The 21,143-nt window shown below is 34.4% G+C and overlaps 2 protein-coding genes across 2 annotated transcripts; both read left to right on the forward strand.

Annotated features, from left to right (window-relative positions):
- Nucleotides 1-2,733: 2,733 nt before the first annotated feature.
- Nucleotides 2,734-3,987, forward strand: LOC111391129. Its single transcript, XM_023016276.1, has 2 exons — nucleotides 2,734-2,952; nucleotides 3,769-3,987. Exons 1-2 carry the CDS (start codon nucleotides 2,734-2,736, stop codon nucleotides 3,985-3,987), a joined length of 438 nt encoding a protein of 145 aa, XP_022872044.1.
- A 3,732-nt stretch (nucleotides 3,988-7,719) lies between these two features.
- LOC111391141 (vacuolar-processing enzyme-like) lies at nucleotides 7,720-13,218 on the forward strand. The gene is made up of 9 exons (XM_023016290.1): nucleotides 7,720-7,935; nucleotides 9,309-9,473; nucleotides 9,562-9,718; nucleotides 9,835-9,920; nucleotides 10,015-10,214; nucleotides 10,455-10,503; nucleotides 10,873-11,082; nucleotides 12,149-12,355; nucleotides 12,718-13,218. The coding sequence occupies exons 1-9, from the start codon at nucleotides 7,720-7,722 to the stop codon at nucleotides 12,898-12,900; spliced, it is 1,473 nt and encodes a 490-aa protein (XP_022872058.1). The 3' UTR covers nucleotides 12,901-13,218.
- Nucleotides 13,219-21,143: the final 7,925 nt, after the last annotated feature.

The raw sequence follows: 21,143 nt of genomic DNA on the forward strand, positions 1-21,143 counted from the left end.
TTTGCGCTCATAAGTAGATTGTCTTCATTTTTTATCCAATCCATTATCGCATGTGAGCACCATTTTATCATCTACAACAATGCCACCTCTGCAAAAGCTTGACACATAATGTTGTATCTCAACCATGAAGTGGTAACTAAACCATCATAGTTTACTGGGACCCTAGTGTATTATTCCTCAGAACTCAAACAAGTTATAGCTACAAATAAACCTTTCCTGTAAACTTCGCCTGAGCCTCATTGAATTTTAAAGTGGTGTAAATTGATTGAAACTGTTGTTCCATTTCAAACTATTTTGCAAAAGGTATCATTTATGAGAACGATTTGAAATTAACCTAGAACTCATTTTCAACCTTATTCCTCATTGCACTTTCATACTGTCCAACAAACTACTTCAAAGTTGTTTTGGAATGCTCATACCCATCAAAAAATACGTTCATACTCTCAAATTTTTTTGTACACCCCAACCCAAAAAATAGTTTTGAAAAAGCAAGGAGCCCAACGAGCTCTGTTCTCATACAATCTCGACAACCAATCACTATCATTTATGCCATACGTATCAATCATTATTCTCCAACCGTCTTCAAATTCTTCAACGAACTGTAATTTATACATCAATTCATGTATAGCCCCAAATATTGAACCCTTGTCCACGTGGTAGCCAAATTTCTCTAGCAATTTCTTTAAAATATGCCACAAACACCATCAATACTTCATATTTAGAAAAACTGTTTGAATTGCATTCGTATGGCCCTATATTGATCTATAATTATCCTTTGTGGAGCTTAACTCTACATACACTTGAAGTCATATCTTGAACAACCAAACAAAAGTACATTTATCTTCGTTCAATAGCAAACCACAATCGGGTAATGTTGATTGTATGTGATGATTCACACTAAAAATGAGGCAAAACGCATGTCGTAGTTATTAGTCAGATAAGTGGTATTAAATGTAACATCGCCAAACTCCTTATATGATTGTCATAACTGATTATCAACCCAAAAATCATTGACTCATCATCCAAATCCATACTAAAATAAAAACCCGAGCATTGAGCTTGCATTTTTTAAAAGTATAACTGTATTACACGTCATCTCCTTCTCCAAGTCTTAGTCCCCTCACTTATTTTATACAATCCTTCTCAATGCAAATTATGTTCTCATATCTATCTACTTCTACAACTACAGAGTTGTAACTTTTGTGTAACGAAATCCTTGGCCAATCACTCACTTCTAGCTTCCTTCTGATAGGTACATTCAATTCTCGAGTACATCAATATTAACTTGAGTTTGGTGATCTTGTTTCATGATTATAGTCAAGGTGAACAATGATAATTCTCCAAGTTCCATGGATATCTGAACATGCAGAGATCCTGACTTTACAACCCATCCAAATTGTTAGTTGAGGCTTCAATGAATAGGTAGTACTAACACTTTTTCAACCTTCACAGCTACGTATCAATGTGACCTATCTCAAAAATTCATCATCTTCCTTTTCTCAATTTATTTTCTTAATTGAAGACCCTACATCTTAAACATATTTTTTTGTAGAACTAGAACATCTCTTTCTCATCTTTGAACACCACACCCACTTCAGAGACAATTATACCATCTCCCGCTAACGTTTCGCCTCCCACTATGTTCATGGTTTACATAACATTCTCATTATGAGATTTTACCAAAATATCATTATAATCGTTTTGTACATCATCCATAATTTTTTCTACTACAATAAACACGTTGGTCAAGTTCAGCACAACATAAAAACAGTAGTATGATTTCAAATTTTATAATTCTCTAACAATAATTGGGAATTCAGTAATATTATCTATCTATAAGTATGTAAATATGATATTTAGCTAAAGGTACTCTGTAAATGAATTAATTCTAATTTTGAATATAATGAAGTCTACCAGTTGCAAATATGATGAGAAGTATCACATAAATGAATTTGAATTCTACCATTTTCAGTTAAACTAATACTCCTAGAGCTTATATTTCAAACTAATCCTCTAAAAGTGAGCTAGAACTAAATCGACAACAAATAATATACACCAATATCACATCACGAATATGCGAAACACTACAAAATGTTAAATTTTGGAGATTATTAAACTTTAATTAATAAACTCATCAACTGTATCATATACCTTTGTGTTTATGGGTTGGGTTGGAGCTTTACTCTTCTTCGAATGGGACAGGTTTTTCAGATTTCACTCTTCTTCGCTACGTTTAATGGGCTCCAAATGTGTAGTCCAAAACCATGCTTTTACACATCTTCTCCCAACTTTACCCTTTTCATTACACGGCTCAACCACTAAGCTTTTCCTTTCATAGAAAATTAAATGCCTTGCTTCTTTTCTCCCCACAACTGGTCGTTTTGTTCTCTTTACAGAATCGGTCGCCAGACATTTAGACGAACAAGTTGCATTTCCAGCACTACATCGTCGAAGACCCATTTTCGTCTAGGAGTAATAAGGAACATCGATGATGAAAAGCATTCTGAGGTGACATCCAGAGACTTGTTTGTCGGATCTACATCTCACTCCCAACATAGATCCATATGTCCCCACAGTAAGTAATGCCGATTCCATTATTCAATTTGCAGCGACAGAGCATATTTTTTTCTATCTCCAATTTAACAATCTGATTTCAAAAGACATTTTTCTTTGTAGATGGGTGTCAACATTCATTCGTCCACCTCGACAAGCAAAGTCCAAGCACCGGTGTGAATGAACGCGATATGGAATCCACAAGAGAACCGAATTTTTATTGCCGCATGCAAGACGGTAATAGCCAACGATCATAGTAATGGAAAGTGCTTCACAAAACACGAGTGTGACCAACTCATCCATTTGTTCAACTCCAACTCCAGTTACTGTTGGATGAAGCAGCAGCTTAAGAATCATTGGGATGATCCTCGACAGAAGTATAAACGGCTGCAGAAGCCGGTGAACTCCACTGGAGTTGAGTTTATCTCCTCAACATGAACAATTGCTGCCTTCGACAAGTGGTGAGTGCGTAAGATTAAGGTACACAACTTTATATAGTCATCGTTTGCAATTAAATATGGTTATTCGAGAAGCAACAAATTCCTTTTATCCATTATCAAGACATAAGAACAACCTGCTAGAATTTTGTTTTATGTTTGGCAAAACGTGTTCGAACTGAAAAACTACAAGACCTTGAATTTGAGCTATTTTATCACCAATTCAGTTTGTAAACAAGTTGCATTGCTACAAATTTTTCTTGTACTAGTAGCTGGTGAGTGGGATGTTTTTTCATTATTCACTAGCACAACCACGTATAATGTGCATGTATATGTGTATTTATAGTTTATCTCTCATTACATAGCCACGTATATTGGTAATGGATTATGTCACTTGGACGATTTAAACTTTATCGATTTTTATTGTGGGGAGGGGGGCCATGGAGAAGAGTGAAGGGGCACGGTGCTATGAATGGGTAAAGGAACTAGTGGGTGGCATATGAATGTTTATGAGACGATAGATTCATGGGCAACTTTTAGGTGGCATATGAATTGGTAACTCAGCTTGATTATCCGCCACAGGCATTTTGACAAAAAAAAAATGAGTTTTCCTGTTACTTACTGAATTGATTAATCATGTAACTAGTTTTTTTTTCCATTGGAGTATATAATTGTGTCATGAACCAATTTGATTATAAAAATGCTCTAGTCTCTCCAGAATTTGTGTTTGTGTGAATAATGGCCTGACATTCAATTTTTTGTTTTGCATGTGTGATAGGAAAACAAAGATTACAAAGAATTGAGAGACAAAGACTACAGAGAGGTGTACAACTACAAGGTACTTTTCGAGGACGCCTATGATAGTGATAAGTATGCAGTCACACCCTTGAAGCTGTGCAGGACAGCCTTCGCCATGTTGGAAGATAGTGGGCATGAAAACCTGCACGACATTCATCCGGTCGACGATGAGAGCAGCGGATCAAGCGATGAATGCTAGAAATTGATAAGGTTACATCCAGCAAGGACGTTTCAAGGCCGCGAAGTGGGTACAAACGAAGTTCTGGTCGCAAGAACAAAAAGGATAAACGAGCAAAAATATCCACCATGGATTTATTGTTCTTTGTTGACCGCGCAACCTCTGCCAGTCAACCTGTTGCTGCTAAAATCAACAGTCTGATTGGCCTCAATGTCCCAGATGCGAATACGCTCATGAAGGAATTGTTGTCGACTAGCAGACTGTCCAAAAAATATATATCTGTACTTGAGGATGCTAACTTTCCTATCCCTGAGGCGTGACAGGGAGACACTTGGCATATAAGAAGATGCAAATGAGAAATTTTTCTGGGTCGAGTGGAGCTAGTAGAACTACAGGAAGGCCTAACCCTAGTAAAATGTGTGACATTTCTAAATTTTCCCATTGTGACCTGTTTATGTGAACACTTACAATGGTATTTAAGATGTATTTCATTTTCTTACGGGGCATGTGTATGTGGAAACTGTTGGACTGTACTAGAACTACTAATATGATTCATCCATACTTGTACTTTACATTTCATGTCATCCATTTTATGTCACTGTTGTCATTACATGCCAGTTGTTATGGTAATTGGACTTTAAACTTTTTCATAAATCCTTATTTTTTCAACCATTATACTGACCTCGATTGATTACAAGATCTTTTTTTATTGGCATGTTGTTCATGTCCTGCAACAAGGCCATACTTTTTACTGTTGACAGTATTCCATTCAACAACCTCTATAAATTTGTGTTCAGCACCCAATCCCTTTCATTCTAAAATTTGAACTTTCAGAGAAAGCAATTGGTCCCCAAGTTATCTTTAGCCTCTATTTCAAAATACTTAAGGCAATCGTTGTAGTCAACAAGTGGAATGATACATTTAGATTTCAACTGTGTGCTTTTGTTGTACTCCGAAGATGAAGCCGAATTGGGGAAGAGGAATTTGTAAAACAGCTCCAGGAAGACATTGTAGAGTGTTTCAATACTGTCGAATGTCAGAAGTAGATACCGAAAACTACTATTGTGTACAAAGACATCAAATTAGAATATTCTCATTCACGAGGAACGGACACATGTTCACATTGGACGCCATGAATTGTAGTCCTAAAGAATGTTATGTAGAATTCGGGATGTATCCTGCCATGCTACGTAAGTTCACACATATACTTCATGACGAATACAGACTGTGTAGCGGCCAGCAAGTAGATGTATATGAACAAGTTGGATGTTCTTGTGCATATTAGCGCACAGAAAAGGCTACAGATTGGTTCGAACACTATTCAATCATTCCTTGAAAACTATTGGCTACATCCTGGTCTACAGTGTTATTGTAGAGAATCCATGCCCTCTTTTCCTCCGCCAGGATGAATCTTTGATTCATGGCCAGAGATGGTGACTAAGCCGAATCCCTAGAAGCAGCGGGTTTAACTGTAACCGATTTGTCTGGAAATATACGGACCCATATTTTTCCTTTTATAGTCAATCATTTATTAAGAAAAATTGATAAACTTAATAAAAAAGCAGAAAAGACACTACTTCAAGATTGTGCTTGGAGCCACCTGTGAATTCGCCAAACGTCTCATAAGACTTGATCCGAACTATAATCACGGTGCGGAGCATCATGTACCAAATATGAACTAGCATCCGTTATTCAAGAATTGTATAGGTGCGATCGATGGAACGTACCTCAAAGCTGTCTTGCCACAGGATGAACGAGTAAATTTCATCGAATGCAAGGGCATTCCTACACAGAATATTCTAGTAGCATGTGATTTCAATTTATGTTTCACATTTGTGCATGCAAGGTGGGCAGTGATCACGCATGATTCATTCATATTGGCACGGGCTATACATAGTCCTGATATTGATCTTCCACAGCCATCCATGGGAAAATATTACCTTGTCGACTTTGGATTTGCTCATAACCCTGGGTACATGGCTCCGTATAAAGGTTCAGACATATTGTACCATTTTTAGCAGTTCTACGATGGTTAGACTTGTCGCAAACGAAAATTTTGCAACGCCCATGAGCTCTTTAACTTCAGGCATTCGTCCTGCAGAAACGTTATCAAGCATGCATTTGGTTTGTGAAAAAGTCGATGGAAAATACTAGATCGTATGCCAAGTTACAATTTCAAAGTGCAGACTGCTGTTGTCGTAGCTACTATGGGTATACACAACTTCCTTCAATGGGCAGGAGTTCTCGACGAAGCATTCACAAGAGTGGAGACGAATTCGGATGCGACGGAGGTAGAATTTTTGAATGAACAAGAACAAGCCACTACTGAAGTGAATGCACCCGAAATGCAACAAAATGAGTGGGATCGTTTTCATGATTATTTTGCTCAAAGTTAGTAAAAGAGTGTTCCAGTAGCAACACCGTCAACATATAATAATTCGGTAAATTTATTTTTCACTTATTTCTATCTTCGTTCATTGTAATGCTGTTATGAATGAAAAATGGGAAAATATGAGCTTTTTCACATTGACATTATTTCACGTAACACTGCTTATTTCTAGCAATTTTCCTTTCAATTTGTGTAGTGGACATTACATTCCTTCGTTTGGCATATTGTGGTGGGCCCACTCACCGTGTTTTTTGTGGATTTGGAAGATGTGCACGGTCAGAGGTTGCAAGAATATTTTTGTGGTCAAATGAGATGATAATGTGAGGCAAGAGAAAGTCAACATTGTAGTGTAATTTTCCCTCATTTTCAATTTGGGAGCTTCAAATAAAGGCTAGGCTAAGTGAATCGGGTTGTAGTATAATTTTCCCTCATTTCTTTCCCCAACTCAGCTCCTTCTTTTTTGACTACCAGCTAAGCTTTTTTGAAACTCGGTCACCAAATGTTATCATTGAGCTTACCCATACAGATTAATTTAGTCTATATAGTTGTACATATTGACCCCATAACTTAAGCCTTCAAATTTCAAACTCCTTAGGTACACCAATTTTAAATATATTACCCATGTCTGCGTTGCAGATGATCTTTCACGCCAAGGACTTTACCCTACACTATATATAATCACGAGTTAATTTAATCAAAGGCCATCGAACTTTTCTATGGTTACTATTTGCTCATCGATTTTTAAAAGATTACTCATTGCTTACTCAATTTTGCTACATGTTACTATTTGCTCGTTGAAATTTAAAAATTTACTCGTTGCTTACCTAAAATTGAACAAAGTTAGTCGTTGATGATTGAATTTTGCTATAAATAATATTGATGGAAATGATATAGATGATTAATAGGTACATTTATTTAAATTTAGATGAGTAATGTGTGACTTTTTAAATTTTTATAAGCAAATACTAACCTATAATAAAGTTCAGTAAGCAAATATTAGCCTTCAATGATCAAGTAGCAACCAATACCGAATTTCCTTTCATAAAATTAACTCATATATGCTTCTCGGGACATAGTCCAGTGGTGCAAAAGACAGGAGTGATGTTATTTTACACCTTGTTGACAATCGCAGTATGGAGGTTCAATTTCTGAAATATGAAATTGGACTCTTTATAGTCGCAATGTACAGACAACCTTTGTTTCCTGACCCGTTGAAACACATTCCGCGATTTACCTCATTCACAAAGCTATAGAGGCGGGGCGGGGCTCGAGATGGGGGTTCAACCTTTATAAAATTAACTCATGTAATCACAGGTCAGACTCAATTTTATCCAAAAATTAAAATATCCTTCTCACCGGTGACGATGATTTTTCGGTTTGCCGCCGGTGCATCTTTCCTCCTAGCGCTCTCGATCCTGTCTGTCGCCGACGGCCGGAATTTGATCAAGCTGCCTTCGGAAGCTCGCCAATTCTTTGGCCGCTTTGAGGACAGTGGCGGTGATGCCAATGAGGATACCGTGGGGATCAAATGGGCCGTCCTCCTTGCTGGTTCCACCGGCTATTGGAATTACCGTCACCAGGTGATTAGCGCCCCCAAACACAAATTTATTGAATTGTTTATGACTGAAATTAACTGCTTTTGTTATTATTATTCTTTTTGGCAGAAATTCAATTTTATGTTTAAATCATCGATTCTCTTTTTGGTTTTTTGTTGTATTTTTGAAAAGAGAGTACAATTTATCGTCTGCCTATCTAAATTTGTCTTTACTCAACTTGATGAAAATCGTGACATTTTTTGAAATGTTCCTAGCTAAATTAATCTTCATAATGGGGGGATGGTTTTCACAGCTTAGATTTCCTTCCATTTTTAGTTCTAAGAGGTGTTAAGAATCTTCTCAAATTACAAGAAGACGAATTTGGGTGTTAAAAATCATCTCAAAAAACAAGAAAACCAATTTTTTACATTATATCCGGAATTCTCTTACAAGTGAAAAAGGGCGGTGCTTACTTACGCTGTTTATGCATATATAGTAGTAACCTAAAAAATAAGTTGGTAATTTATCTTGATAAGAAACTGAAAAGGATCTTATGTTAGGTATAGTTATTTTTTAATGTACATAATTGTTGGTCCACTGGCCCACACAAATTTATTATTTATTTTGTCTGAATTGTCATTTCTTTTTGGCAGCTGATGAAAGAAAATAACATTAAAGCCATTATTGCTATTGCATTTCTAACTCTTTTACGTCTTTTTCGAAGATTTATGTTCGATGCATCATCTTCATTTTTTTGGTCTTGCTTTGTTTTGTTTTGTTTTATGTGGAGGAGAATCGATTCTAGTTTAACTTGTTCCACATTGATAGAAACAAAGTATTTACAAGGGACCTATAATTCGATTTCTTTTCTTTCTTCTCTTTCTCCAATGAAGATTGTAACTGGCCACTTTACATACCAGCACAGGCATCAACTAAATTGATCAGGGGCTTTTAAAATTCAAAACTCTTGGCATGAAGATTCTAATGATTTGAAATATGTACTTATATCTCTCACTTCAAGTGCGATGTGCAGAAAGAAGAGTATACCTACAATTAAGGAAATTTTGATGAGTTTTTATAAATTTAAAAGAGAATCCCTACTAACGACCCCATAGTTGTTTTGAGCTAGAAGATAACTTCTAATCAGGTTCTGGATTGGAACAAGACCCTATGCAAGGTCTGGGAAAAGGTGAACTGAGTTTTTAAGTTCAGTTTCATTTATGTCCACGATCTAGTCTGACAAACAAAACTACTCTGTGTTGTTTACTCATATAATTCATGGTTTCCTATAACTTTGTACTTAGTCTTAAATGCAACCGGTAGAGGTGAAAGGGGTTCTGTATGATAACTATATACAATCATCTTTGTAATTTTTGTTTGACAATCAACATGATATAAGGCATTTACTTTTGTAATAGGCGGATTTATGCCATGCATATCAAATCCTCAAGAGAGGTGGTCTCAGAGATGAAAATATCGTTGTTTTCATGTATGACGACATTGCTTACAATGAAGAGAACCCTAGTCCTGGAGTCATCATTAATAGCCCTCATGGGGAGGATGTTTATAAAGGAGTTCCTAAGGTTTGTGTTATTCTCAAGTCTTTTGGTGAATTTTTTATTTTTGAAACTGTATTTCATTTTTCTCATGTGAGGAATTTTTGTAAGCCAGGATTATGTTGGAGATGATATTACTGTCAACAACTTTTTCGCTGTGATCCTTGGAAATAGAACTGCACTCACAGGTGGTAGCAGAAAAGTTGTAGATAGTGGTCCGAATGATCATATATTCATATACTATGCTGATCATGGTGGTCCTGGGGTTCTTGGTTAGTAACTTACCAGTAGCTTCCATTGATTTGCATAGTTTTTACATTTTCTTCCTTCTTGGTAGGCTAGTTATGCCAGCTGGCTTATTTTTTTACAATATTACACATATGCTCAGGGATGCCTACAAATCCTTACCTTTATGCAAATGATCTAGTTGATGTTTTGAAGAAGAAGCATGCTTCTGGGACATATAAAAGCTTGGTAAATCAATTATCGGATTTCATTTTCAGTTTCAACTTATATTATTAAAGCATGATCTAAAATTTTGAAGGGCTATTCTTTTGAAATTTATTAGGTTTTTTACCTTGAAGCTTGTGAATCTGGAAGTATTTTTGAGGGTCTTCTTCCTGAAGGCTTGAATATATATGCGACCACTGCATCAAATGCGGAAGAGAGCAGCTGGGGAACCTACTGTCCAGGTGACAATCCTGGTCCTCCCCCTGAATATGAAACCTGCTTAGGTGACTTGTATAGTGTTGCCTGGATGGAGGACAGGTATACATCAATTTTTTACTTTTTTTCATATCACTAATTCTATTTTAGTGGCTTGCCTGTTGATCACTTTATAATTAGCAGGCAAACTTATTGCCTAGCTTTTTAGTAACAGCGATGGAAGGGAAATAAAAGGGTATATTTGCTAATATGCAATTTAGTGGGAATATATATTGATTATTTAAATGATTGTGTTCGGCTTTATATTTTACTAATTACTAACACCCATTTGTTCATGACTAGTGAAATACACAATTTGCAGAAAGAAACTTTGAGGCAACAATATCAACTGGTAAGATCCTGTATCCAACTGTGCATTTGCAACTGAACAGTCTGTCTGAAACTAAAGAAATTTAGGGTGTAGTCGAAATGTTGGATTCAACCATGTTTATTTAACTAAAATATATTGCAAAATCAGAGCATCAGTTTTCTGTGGTGGGAAGGTTGAAATTCAATATGTATTTCCCTAATAAAATTGCACATTTAATGCTCCCAGTTGTCAATTTATAGTGGACGTTGCTCCTCAAAAATATAAGAATAGAGATAAATGGGTAAAATTCTTGCCCGAAATATCCAAGTGTAGCTGCCCTCCGTTTTGTCTGCTTGTTTGTTTGTTATTATGTGTGCATTTCTTATGAGTTTATTATGTTGGCATTCACAGGTCAGAAGGAGAACTGCTAATCAAAACTCTTATTATGGCTCCCATGTCATGCAATATGGTGACTTGAAGCTAAGTGTGGAGAATCTTTTCCTGTACATGGGTACAAATCCTGCAAATGATAATCACAGTTTTGTGGATAACAATGCACTGCAGTTATCTTCGAAAGCTGTTAACCAGCGTGATGCTGATCTTTTACATTTTTGGAATAAGGTATGTGTAACTCCTTTTTCTACTAGACTGAATCAACTACACGATTTAATTATAATGTGTGTTTTTTTCATACATTGGTACCATTTAGAGGTAATATTAAACTATAATAAGAGGTCATTAAGCTGCAGCCTGCAGGTCAAATTTGAAAGGCAGATTCAATGTTAAATTTGAGTCCATTATTTGGACATTAGTGAAGCTGCAGGCAGTATCATTATACCTTCAAAATGCACGGGCTTATGCATGCTGATATTCTGTAACAAAGTACACCAAGACTTCCCAGAAAAGAATCAAAAAGCTCCCTAGATAACGATACCATACTCTGTCAAGCCATTTATATAAATGATTTCATTTTTTGTAGGAATCTGGAACGAAAAATTACCATTTATTGCGATCATTATATTTTGCATATGGAAAAAAAATCTAGACTGCTATTTTTGCATGTTAAAGGTAAGAAGGGATAATAATCAGAAAAACTTGCTGTCTGTTGAAGTGATAGCTTAGCCTATTTGTATGGATAGAAGAGGGCATTGCCAGAACCTTGAATATACTAAAAATACATGAAGCACCCCATAATCTAGAATTTTAATTCTATTTTTTTTTCTTTTGAGACAAGATTGAAATGATACATATGTGGCCCTTTCTATCAACTTAATTTTTTATATCAAGTGGTTGGACATTTTTATTTTTATTTTTATTTTTTTTTTTGGGGTTGGAAATGATATTGTAAAAATTTGTTATATATTAACTGAAATGAAAATAGAAAATTTTATTTTCCATTTCTTTTCTGTCGCTTCCAAGTTCAAGACTTCCCTCTTACTAAACTCAGGAGAAGCAATTTCTGTTTTACTTTTCACCTAACTTTTCCATGTGCAAATATAACATGAATTTCAGTTGACATTGAACCACCCCCACCCCCTTTTACTGTATTTTTCAATTTGGGTTAGGAGTTGAGCAGGTAAAACTGAAACCAAGGACAAGATGTGGATGAAATTACATGAAAGTTAAGGAGCCTTCTTGATACCAAAAATATTTAGATACGTATAATAATTTGCATGATATATTGCAGTTCCTTAAGGCTCCTGAAGGCTCTGTTAGGAAATTTGAGGCTCAAAAGCAGCTTGCTAATGCAATGGCACACAGAACACACATTGACAGTAGTATCAAACTTGTCGGAAAACTTCTCTTTGGGATCGAAAAAGGGCCTGAAGTGCTAAAGAACATTCGGCCTACAGGCCAGCCTCTTGTTGACGACTGGGACTGTCTTAAATCCTTGGTAAGATTTGTTACTGCATTCCCACAATATTACTGCTTGTGGATCTACAAGCCAAAAAATAAAGCATGAGATAATATAATTCATCACCCTAGTACTATTATTTTCAAGTCCTGAGAATAAAAAATAACTTCCCATGTGATGACCCTATTTGGTTGGCCTTACATTTGACAGTGTAATCGAGTCTACAAGGTTTCTGATATGCTATATTCGATCCTATTTAACAGTGTAATCAACAACTTTTCAAATTCCTTTCTTGTTTATTAGTGTCCAATACAGTTTAACCTACCACACCAAAAATGCCACCAGTGTATTACCGGACACTCTTTTCTGAAAAAACAGCCTTACTATTATTTGCTTTGCAGGTTAGATCATTTGAGACTCACTGTGGATCACTATCCCAATATGGAATGAAACACATGCGTTCGATCGCTAACATCTGCAATGCTGGCATAAAGCAAGAACAAATGGCAGAGGCATCGGCTCAGGCCTGTGCCAGTTTCCCTTCCAGTTCTTGGAGCTCTCTCCACAGGGGATTTAGTGCTTGAATGCCCAAAAATTCAGGATACAGAAAATTCAGAGCATGGTTGGCTAACTTAAACTACTTTTTAAAAAGACTACTTTTGGTAAAGTTTTTAAAATAAAAATCCTCCCAAAAAGTAATTCTTGAAAAACAGTCTCTCTAAAGTAACTTTCAAGTGTAGATAAATGTACTCAAATTTTCTTGTACATTGAGGATATAACCTTGGTACTTCACTGTATTATGTATATACAACTTCAATTTTTAAATGGTAGATGCCTATGGACTGGTATTTGGTAACTAAAAATTATCTGAAAGTTTATATTTATTCTCCATTTGGTTTCAATCGGTTTTTCAGTACTACATAGAAAATTCTGGTATATGTAAGTTTCAGCTAAATCATCTTTCCTTGCAATCTTGAAGATTTTAGATCAAGTGCATTGGTTTACCTTACTTTTTGTAAAGGACCAACAACTTCCTAGCCATTTAATTCACACATTTTGTAGGGCTAGTAACTTATATAAGCATTTTAAAGAATTAAAAGCATTACCGAACAAATTTCTAGTGGTTCAAAAAGGCATCAAAGCTCCGAAGTGAAAATCTCACTACCATCCGTTCAATGAGATTGTATGTGTCAGCATTTGATGGGTAAAAAAAATGAATGAGCTTACTTGCGAGGGGGCATATTGAAAGTAACTCTGGTGTAGCAAAATGTGCTCAAAATTTCTAGTATATCGGGGATAAGGGCTTTGATGCTTCATTTTATTATATAAGGCACTTGTGGACTATATAAAGCTCATGTTATGTTCCATTTGGTTTTAAACAGTTTATAATGATATATACATAAATTTTGGTGTTTATGAATTTCAGTGAAATCATCTTCCTCACTGTAGTTCTGTTATCAACAGGTGTTTTTCGTGTTGATTATGTTGAATAAAAGATTTAAATGATATGCATGTAACCTGCTTTAACAGTTAAAACTTTTAATTTATGTGGCTCAACCTGATATCTATTGACCTTTGAATCTATTTGGAATTAGACGTCAACAAACGAACTGCCACTACAAGATGGAAGTGTAGCAATTATATGTATTTCGGTTCAAAAGTCAAATAAGCGAACAATTTATTAGGTGTGGGAGAAACACGAAAGACGGGAGATTATGGGAGTCAAGTTTAGATTACAAGTGAAAAATTCAATATCCAAGTGTAGGATTACCTTCAAATGACACATAGCTTCATTCCAGCAGTTCACATGTTAAGCTCAATGATGTTACAAACTAGTCGTTATAGGCCCACAACCTTCCACACCATGTTGTAGGTGAATCAGCTGGGATGGATTGCGTCGCCTTTCCGAAAATGTCATATCAATCATTTTGCACACTGCTCAGAGTCAAAGATTGCGACTTTCATAAAGCATAAGATTTTGGACCTCAACTACCAAGAGACCCATTTGATATGGTTAAAGGTTGTCGCTCTTGAATGTCTTAGGGTGGATGATATAACAAGTCTGCCAAAAGTTATGTCACCTTGAAGGAGAATGCGAACAAATGTTAGGTTGTGGTCCTAAAAGCATCAGGTGGGGAGGCTGTTCAAAAGGAGCCAATCTCTTAGTATACAGCCAAGCATAGGCTTAACAATAGTCTTCCAACTCTAAGGTATAATTATTCCTATATAAGGTATTGGACTTTAATTATAGAGATTGGCTTTCTTTAAGAAGCTAATATACGGATGAGGTGAAAAATTACTGATGTTGAAGCTAAGATGACATAATAATCTCCCAAGTTCAAGTATAAATATTTATATAATGCATTTACACTTCAATTCAGAGGCGAAGTTCGACTTTTAAGGCAAAGCCTTCCTATTGAGACTTAGAGAAGAGTTTCTATTGAGGTGAGGCCTTACTGTTGAGGTGAATGTAAAATAGTTCCATCTCTGGGGTGAGGAGGGCGGGGCGGTACGAGATACCATGTGATGTAGGACGCATGCCAATCATAGTAATGTCGTGTATTCCCAAAGTGAAATGACGACTACAAGTAAAATTGCAAAGAGACATGAAGCGTCAGTTTCTAAGAGTTATGTCCTCAAAAGCCTTTATAATTGCATTTTATGGGCTATTTCAGGCTTCAATTTGTATTTATTTATCATTATTTTGAGCAAATATCTACTTAATTTAGGTTCAGTTTTGCTAATTGTAGGTAAAATCCGGATTGAACAAGTTTGGATGAAATTGGATCAAAGCTGTACAAAATTGAGAAATTGGGGACAAAATGATCAAACCTTGAAGAGAGGAGTTACCAAGCAAATAAAGAGCGCTTGGGATTGAGCAAAAACTTAATGTGGAGGACCAAAGTGCACTTAAATATAAAAAATTTCAGCTTTTGTTGGATTTCTATTTAGACTAAAATTTCATATGGTAGATGGTTTAGGACTCATTTTAATAGTTATTCTGGACTTATATATATATATAGCCTCTCTTTGGTGGATATTAAAATTTGATTTTTAGTAGATTTTGATCAAAGTTAATGAAATATGTAGTTGAAAAGTTGTAGGTCCCATTAAATATATATATATATATATATATATATATATATATATATATATATATATAGCCTCTCTTTGGTGGATATTAAAATTCGATTTTTAGTAGACTTTGATCAAAGTTAATGAAATATGTAGTTGAAAAATTGTAGGTCCCATAAAATGATTTTGACTCGAGATTTTAATCGTATTTTAATTCAAAACAAACAGAGGCATTATTATTCTTTCTTTTTATGGGACACACAATTTTAAAGAGAAAAAACACAAAATCATTAAGATCAAAGGGCAAAAAACTAAGGCTTAAAGATTTTTAAGATTGAAGAAATGATATGTGGTACAAGATCAAATTCATTCTATTATCAAGATTTCATATTGATTATGAACTCAATGCTTTTTTATTGACATTAGTCATTACTTGATCAAGGACTTAGTTAAGAAGAATGTAATGATCCTAGAACGCATACATATTGAAGGACAGCTGTCTAATTTACTCACCAAACCTTTAGATACAATGAGATTTGAAACCTTGAGAAAAGCCATGAGCATATGCTTGATGTATTAAACCCTTTTTGATGTACACTATTACCTTTTCTTTTATTTTGCTTTGATTTGTTTGTTCACTTTGCCAGCAAGTGTTTTGCATTTATAAAAGAAAAACAAAAGAAAAATGAAATATAAAAGAATGGATTTCTTTTTTTCTTTTTCTTTTTCTTTTCTTTTTTTGCAATGTTGCATGATGTGAATTTCTAATTGGTTTATAATTGTTGGGATGAAATTGAATTATTTAATCAATGTGATGTGCTTATTATATCTTATGGTAAATTGTAATTAGATGAGTACACCTTTAGGACATTATGAATAGTCTAATTGTGCCAATCTCCTGATTGGATTGTCATCTTTATGGTGTCATGTGCATAAGTGTGGACCCATGGTTAGTATCTATGTCTCTCTGCACTCTAATAAATTGTTGTATTAATAGGCAGGTTCATTGGAGGAGACGGCTACAACCATGGGTGTGTGAAAGCCATTCTCGATAATGAACCTAAGTCATGAGAAAAGTACTACCCATATGGCTGTGGAAAAGTTAGCTACATGAATTCAAAAGACTATACTTTAAAAGAAAATAAAAGAGAGTCAACACAATGAACATTCAAAAGAAATTGGAAAATTGAACTTTCATGCCCATGCCTGGCATACTATGAATTTTTCTATTTATAGAGACAATTTCAGATGATGGTTGGTTTAGAATACATCCATATGTTTGTTCACTAACAAGTTTTAACTTGAGTTATATTAAAGATTATGATTGACTAGTTCAGAATGTTCTAGAGCACACTCACATCATAACCTCACCAATTAGTTCAATTTAAATATGAGCAGACTCTACTGAAAGATTATTGTTTACTGTGATGATTTTAGACTGATTAAGTTTTCATAGGATGTGAAATTTGTCCAAAACAATATAAAGAGTCTATCAATTCTATTTTTGACTTTTATTAATTTTATGTTATTGACCTGTGTGGGCTTTTTTGCTGATTTTTTATTTTTTATTTTTTTGATAAATAGTCTAAACCTAGAAGTGAAATTCATAAAGGAAAAAATTACGCAAAAGAGATTTTTAAAAGTGAAAACTACATCTTGATCAAATATGAAGGTCGATTCAACCATATTTTATGATAAATCATGAGTTTAATGAAAACAAAATAGGGATAATTATGGAAAGTATGACAGTTATTTCTTTCCCTATTTGAACACACACGACTAGCTGTCTGTTTGGGAGGGATTTTTTACCCCCAAAAATTGATTTTTTGACCGTTATTTCACCATTTTAGTTGTAATTTTTGACTTCTTCTCTCACAAGTGAACCCCATTTTTCTTCTAACGGTCAAAAAATCAATTCTCAAAATCCCTTCCAAACGGGGTCTAGGATTTTAAGTCATTGCACATTCTACAACTACTCTTACCTATTGCTCTTGATCTAGGATTGTGTTTTCAAGTTATTTTTGTATGCTTTCAATGGCAAGGATCGAAACACCAAAAGAGTAAAAGACCCAAGATTACGAAACAAGCAAAATCGAGCCAACTTTAGTCCAAACCAACCTTCTATTAGTGCAGCCCGAATGGAGAAAGGTCTGAAACTCCTCTGCCAGATAGTTAGAACAGTCCTCTCTCTCCTTTTGGCAGTTCATATAGAGTACTGGCTATCCCTAATTTTGATCCAGGGCATTTCGGAATTATTTCTGACGGGACAAGAAGTTCACTAATTGGTTGGTTCTATCATTTTGACTCCAACTGTCTATGGTGTCACGCATTTTCTATAATGTAATTTATATCACAGGTGTACTGTATCAAGTTTTGTAATATAATAATGGAGTTAGAGTGTCGAACTCACAGGAACTATAATTTAATTTTTTACTGAGTACTATAATTGTGTAGTTCTTATTTAATCTAGATGAGTGTAATTCGGAGCCAATGGTTTTAAATAAGTTAATGAATGAATGTTTTGACAAACTTAACAATTGAATGCAAGTTAGAAGAATACTCAAGAAGAGAAAGCCTAAAATTATGATTTCACCTAACTATCAAATATGATTTTCAAAAACCTAATTATCTCAATCATGTTTTCATGTTTATAAGCAAGAATCCTAATTTAATTCTACTCACTTTTATTGAGTGCTGGGTAAAAACTATTTCTAGAATTCAATTCCAATATCGATATTCTGAATTAAAATCTAAAAATTATCAAGTTTGTGGTTCTTAATTGGAGCATGTAAAAGGAATTATGCTTTTTCTCGAAATCTATAATTTTCTAGATTATGTTATGCTAAGATCACGCCTAAATTTTCCTCTCTCGGATACCGAAATTGACTAGCATCGAATCATTCAATTAGTAGCCAATTAATTGAAAGCATTAAATGAAAACTCTTTTGAAACTTGAATTATTCTCCCTTTTTGATGTTCTTCTTAATCTCTTGATTGATTTTCTCCTTGCTCGGTTGAATTGTGCTTGAAAAGTGTCCTCTATATTGGTATTTATGCCTTTTCAAAGTCCTTGGAAGAGTTTGATTGAAATTGAGCATTTAAAAGATGAATTAAACTTGAAAATCCTAATTGTATGCGCCACAGCGCCTAGACGCTGACTTTCAGGAAAAAAAAATCAGCAATGTGGTGCCTTGTCATCACGTCAACTTCGATTGCACTGCAGAGTTTACATTATTTTTATCATAACTTTTTTCCTGATATCCGATTGAGGCAATTCAAAATGCGTTAAAAAGATAACTCTAGGGGCTATTTTGGATAGAGTTTTCCAATTCAAATGTTTACCATGTCAAAATGGGTCTCAGTCTCCGACAAAAAACTTGAAATATACTTGTGCGGTGGAAAATTGATTTTGTAAAAATATTTTGATCATATTTCACTCTTTTTTTTTTTTACTTCAAATTGCATCTTAATTTTTTTTTTTTTTTTTTTTTTTTCAATTTTTTTGATCATATTTCACTCATTTTTTTTTTTTTACTTCAAATTGCATCTTATTGACTCCTAGCACTCTTTAATTATCATTTTGTGGTCTGAATCAACTATTGAAAAGTAGTAATTGAGTCCTCAGATTTTGAATTTCATCATTTTTGTTGTTATTCGCTACTTATTTCAATTTAGCCTCCAATAATCAAATTTCACCAAACTAACATCATTTCCTTAATTAGTGCCAAATTCACTCTTTTATCCAAAATTTTCATCATTCATATCAATTTACCTAACGTATAAGACAACATGAAAACCCAAATCAAAACGTTCTAAAGCTCTAAGAATCAAACAAAATATCAAAATTAAGTAACATTAATATGATAAGTGAAACACACTCATCAAACACCCATAAACTTAATACTTTGCTAGTCCTCGAGCAAACACACAAGAAAGGAAAAAGAACTAATGAAAATACATAAACAAAACTAACAAATGAACTCACTCACCTAAAATAAATTTAGTTAGATAGCTTGCCTTTATGGCTCAAGATTGAAAATATTATATCAAAATCATGAACTACTACAAAGTTATAGTGCAAAAGCTACATTCTCACATATTCAATGCGAATTGTATATATGTGTTGAGAATTAAGTGCAACATTGTACATTCACAAGTATATTTAATTTTCAACCTTAAAAGTCACTTATTTCCTTTCTTCGCTCGTGAAATTCGCACACCTCCAAACTTATTTTCTTTTATTTTCTTCCGAAGGGTGTAATCTAAGGTTGGTTTACAAATTATTACTCCTCACCCTCTCTAGTTTGATTAGATTTTACTAGTTGCAGTTCAACATATCATAAACGAAGATTTCAACCTTCAAGAATTAACCAAGTTATTAACCACTTATATAAGGCACAATCCTTTAAAACAAGTGTTTGAGGCTTAATGAAGCATGTGGTGCATATTCTGTTTCATGCACATACTTTTTTAGATATATATTCTTTAATTAATCTTATATGCAAACACCTCTACATTAAGCATGTTAAATTACCTTATAGCGAGATTTAGGCTGATGACTCCCAAGTCAGATGACTTTTGGGCATTAGATTTTAAATTCTTGCAAGCTTAATAACTCGAGTAATACGAAAGACGTTTCACAATGAGATTATTATAGTTGTCCTTATTGGGATCTTTAGGGTAGCTTCACAACAAGACAACCTTTTCCCTTTTATGCAATGCCCCATATTAAACATTCATTCTCAAAAATCGAACACTAACTTAAGGATTTTACCCAATTTTCATCGTATTAGTCTTAGACAGTCCATAGAAAATTAGCATACATGGAATTCACATTTTTCTCCAAGTTTTCTTACAACAGTTCAACTGTCCAAACTATTCTAAATTTGGTTCAAGGATACAACAATGTTTAATGGTTGTTTGGATTTAGCATCTAAGTTCTCTATTTCAACCTATAAACATAGATCAACTTATTCATTTACAATACTACAATCAATTCGTGTGCATAGGTATTTCACATTCCACATGAATAAGCAAAAAAAAATTAACTAAGACGCATAACTTATCCATAATTCATAAACCAACACGTGTTCTCAATTATATATATCAATGCCGACATGGTTATGTGACTCACACAAGTATGCAAAAATGACATTTTCTTAAATAGCACACAAATAACACAATAAAAAAAGTTAAAGCAATTAGACAATTTATATTTCACCCCCTCAAATTTAAACTAGATATTGTCCCCAATGTGAAATTACAAAAAAATGAGGAGAACTTCCTTAAATTGTCTACATTGCCAATGATGTTATGGTGCTCTGATGTTGGATTTGATGTATTCTTCATCTATTTCCTCTCCCAAACTTGAGATTTCCAGCATAAAAAAATAAATAAACTCATTAATAACTAAAATTTGTCACTAATATCAAAAAATAAAAGATAGAGAGATAAAAAGCTTGGGTCACCTACCAAGAAACGATTCTTTAACGTCATTAGCTTGGCATAGCCGAAGTGCCTAAGTTAGGTCTTCAGGTTTTGCTTCTCTCATGTTTCCAAACTTGTTCCTTGGCTTTGACCTCTTCTTCGATATAGTATGACCATTAAGATTAGGATGCCGCATCAACTTCGTTATAGTCATCAAAACCTCTTTTAATTTTATCATGTTGGGAGGTTTCAAAGGTTTTTAATATGGTTCTCCTTTCTGTCAGGTGGATTGACTTCTTGAGTTAAGATGAAATCTACTACTTTC

Source organism: Olea europaea, unplaced genomic scaffold (genome assembly GCF_002742605.1).
Source record: "Olea europaea var. sylvestris unplaced genomic scaffold, O_europaea_v1 scaffold759, whole genome shotgun sequence".
NCBI classification, from domain to species: domain Eukaryota; kingdom Viridiplantae; phylum Streptophyta; class Magnoliopsida; order Lamiales; family Oleaceae; genus Olea; species Olea europaea.

Bases quoted from the DNA above. Each gene is read 5' to 3' on its own strand.
- LOC111391129 (XM_023016276.1), top strand. From the start codon at position 2,734: ATGAACGCGATATGGAATCCACAAGAGAACCGAATTTTTATTGCCGCA. The intron at 2,953-3,768 runs GTGAACTCCACT...CATGTGTGATAG, and splicing joins ATAAACGGCTGCAGAAGCCG to GAAAACAAAGATTACAAAGA.
- LOC111391141 (XM_023016290.1), top strand. From the start codon at position 7,720: ATGATTTTTCGGTTTGCCGCCGGTGCATCTTTCCTCCTAGCGCTCTCG. The intron at 10,215-10,454 runs GTATACATCAAT...GTTCATGACTAG, and splicing joins GTTGCCTGGATGGAGGACAG to TGAAATACACAATTTGCAGA. The intron at 12,356-12,717 runs GTAAGATTTGTT...TTTGCTTTGCAG, and splicing joins GGGACTGTCTTAAATCCTTG to GTTAGATCATTTGAGACTCA.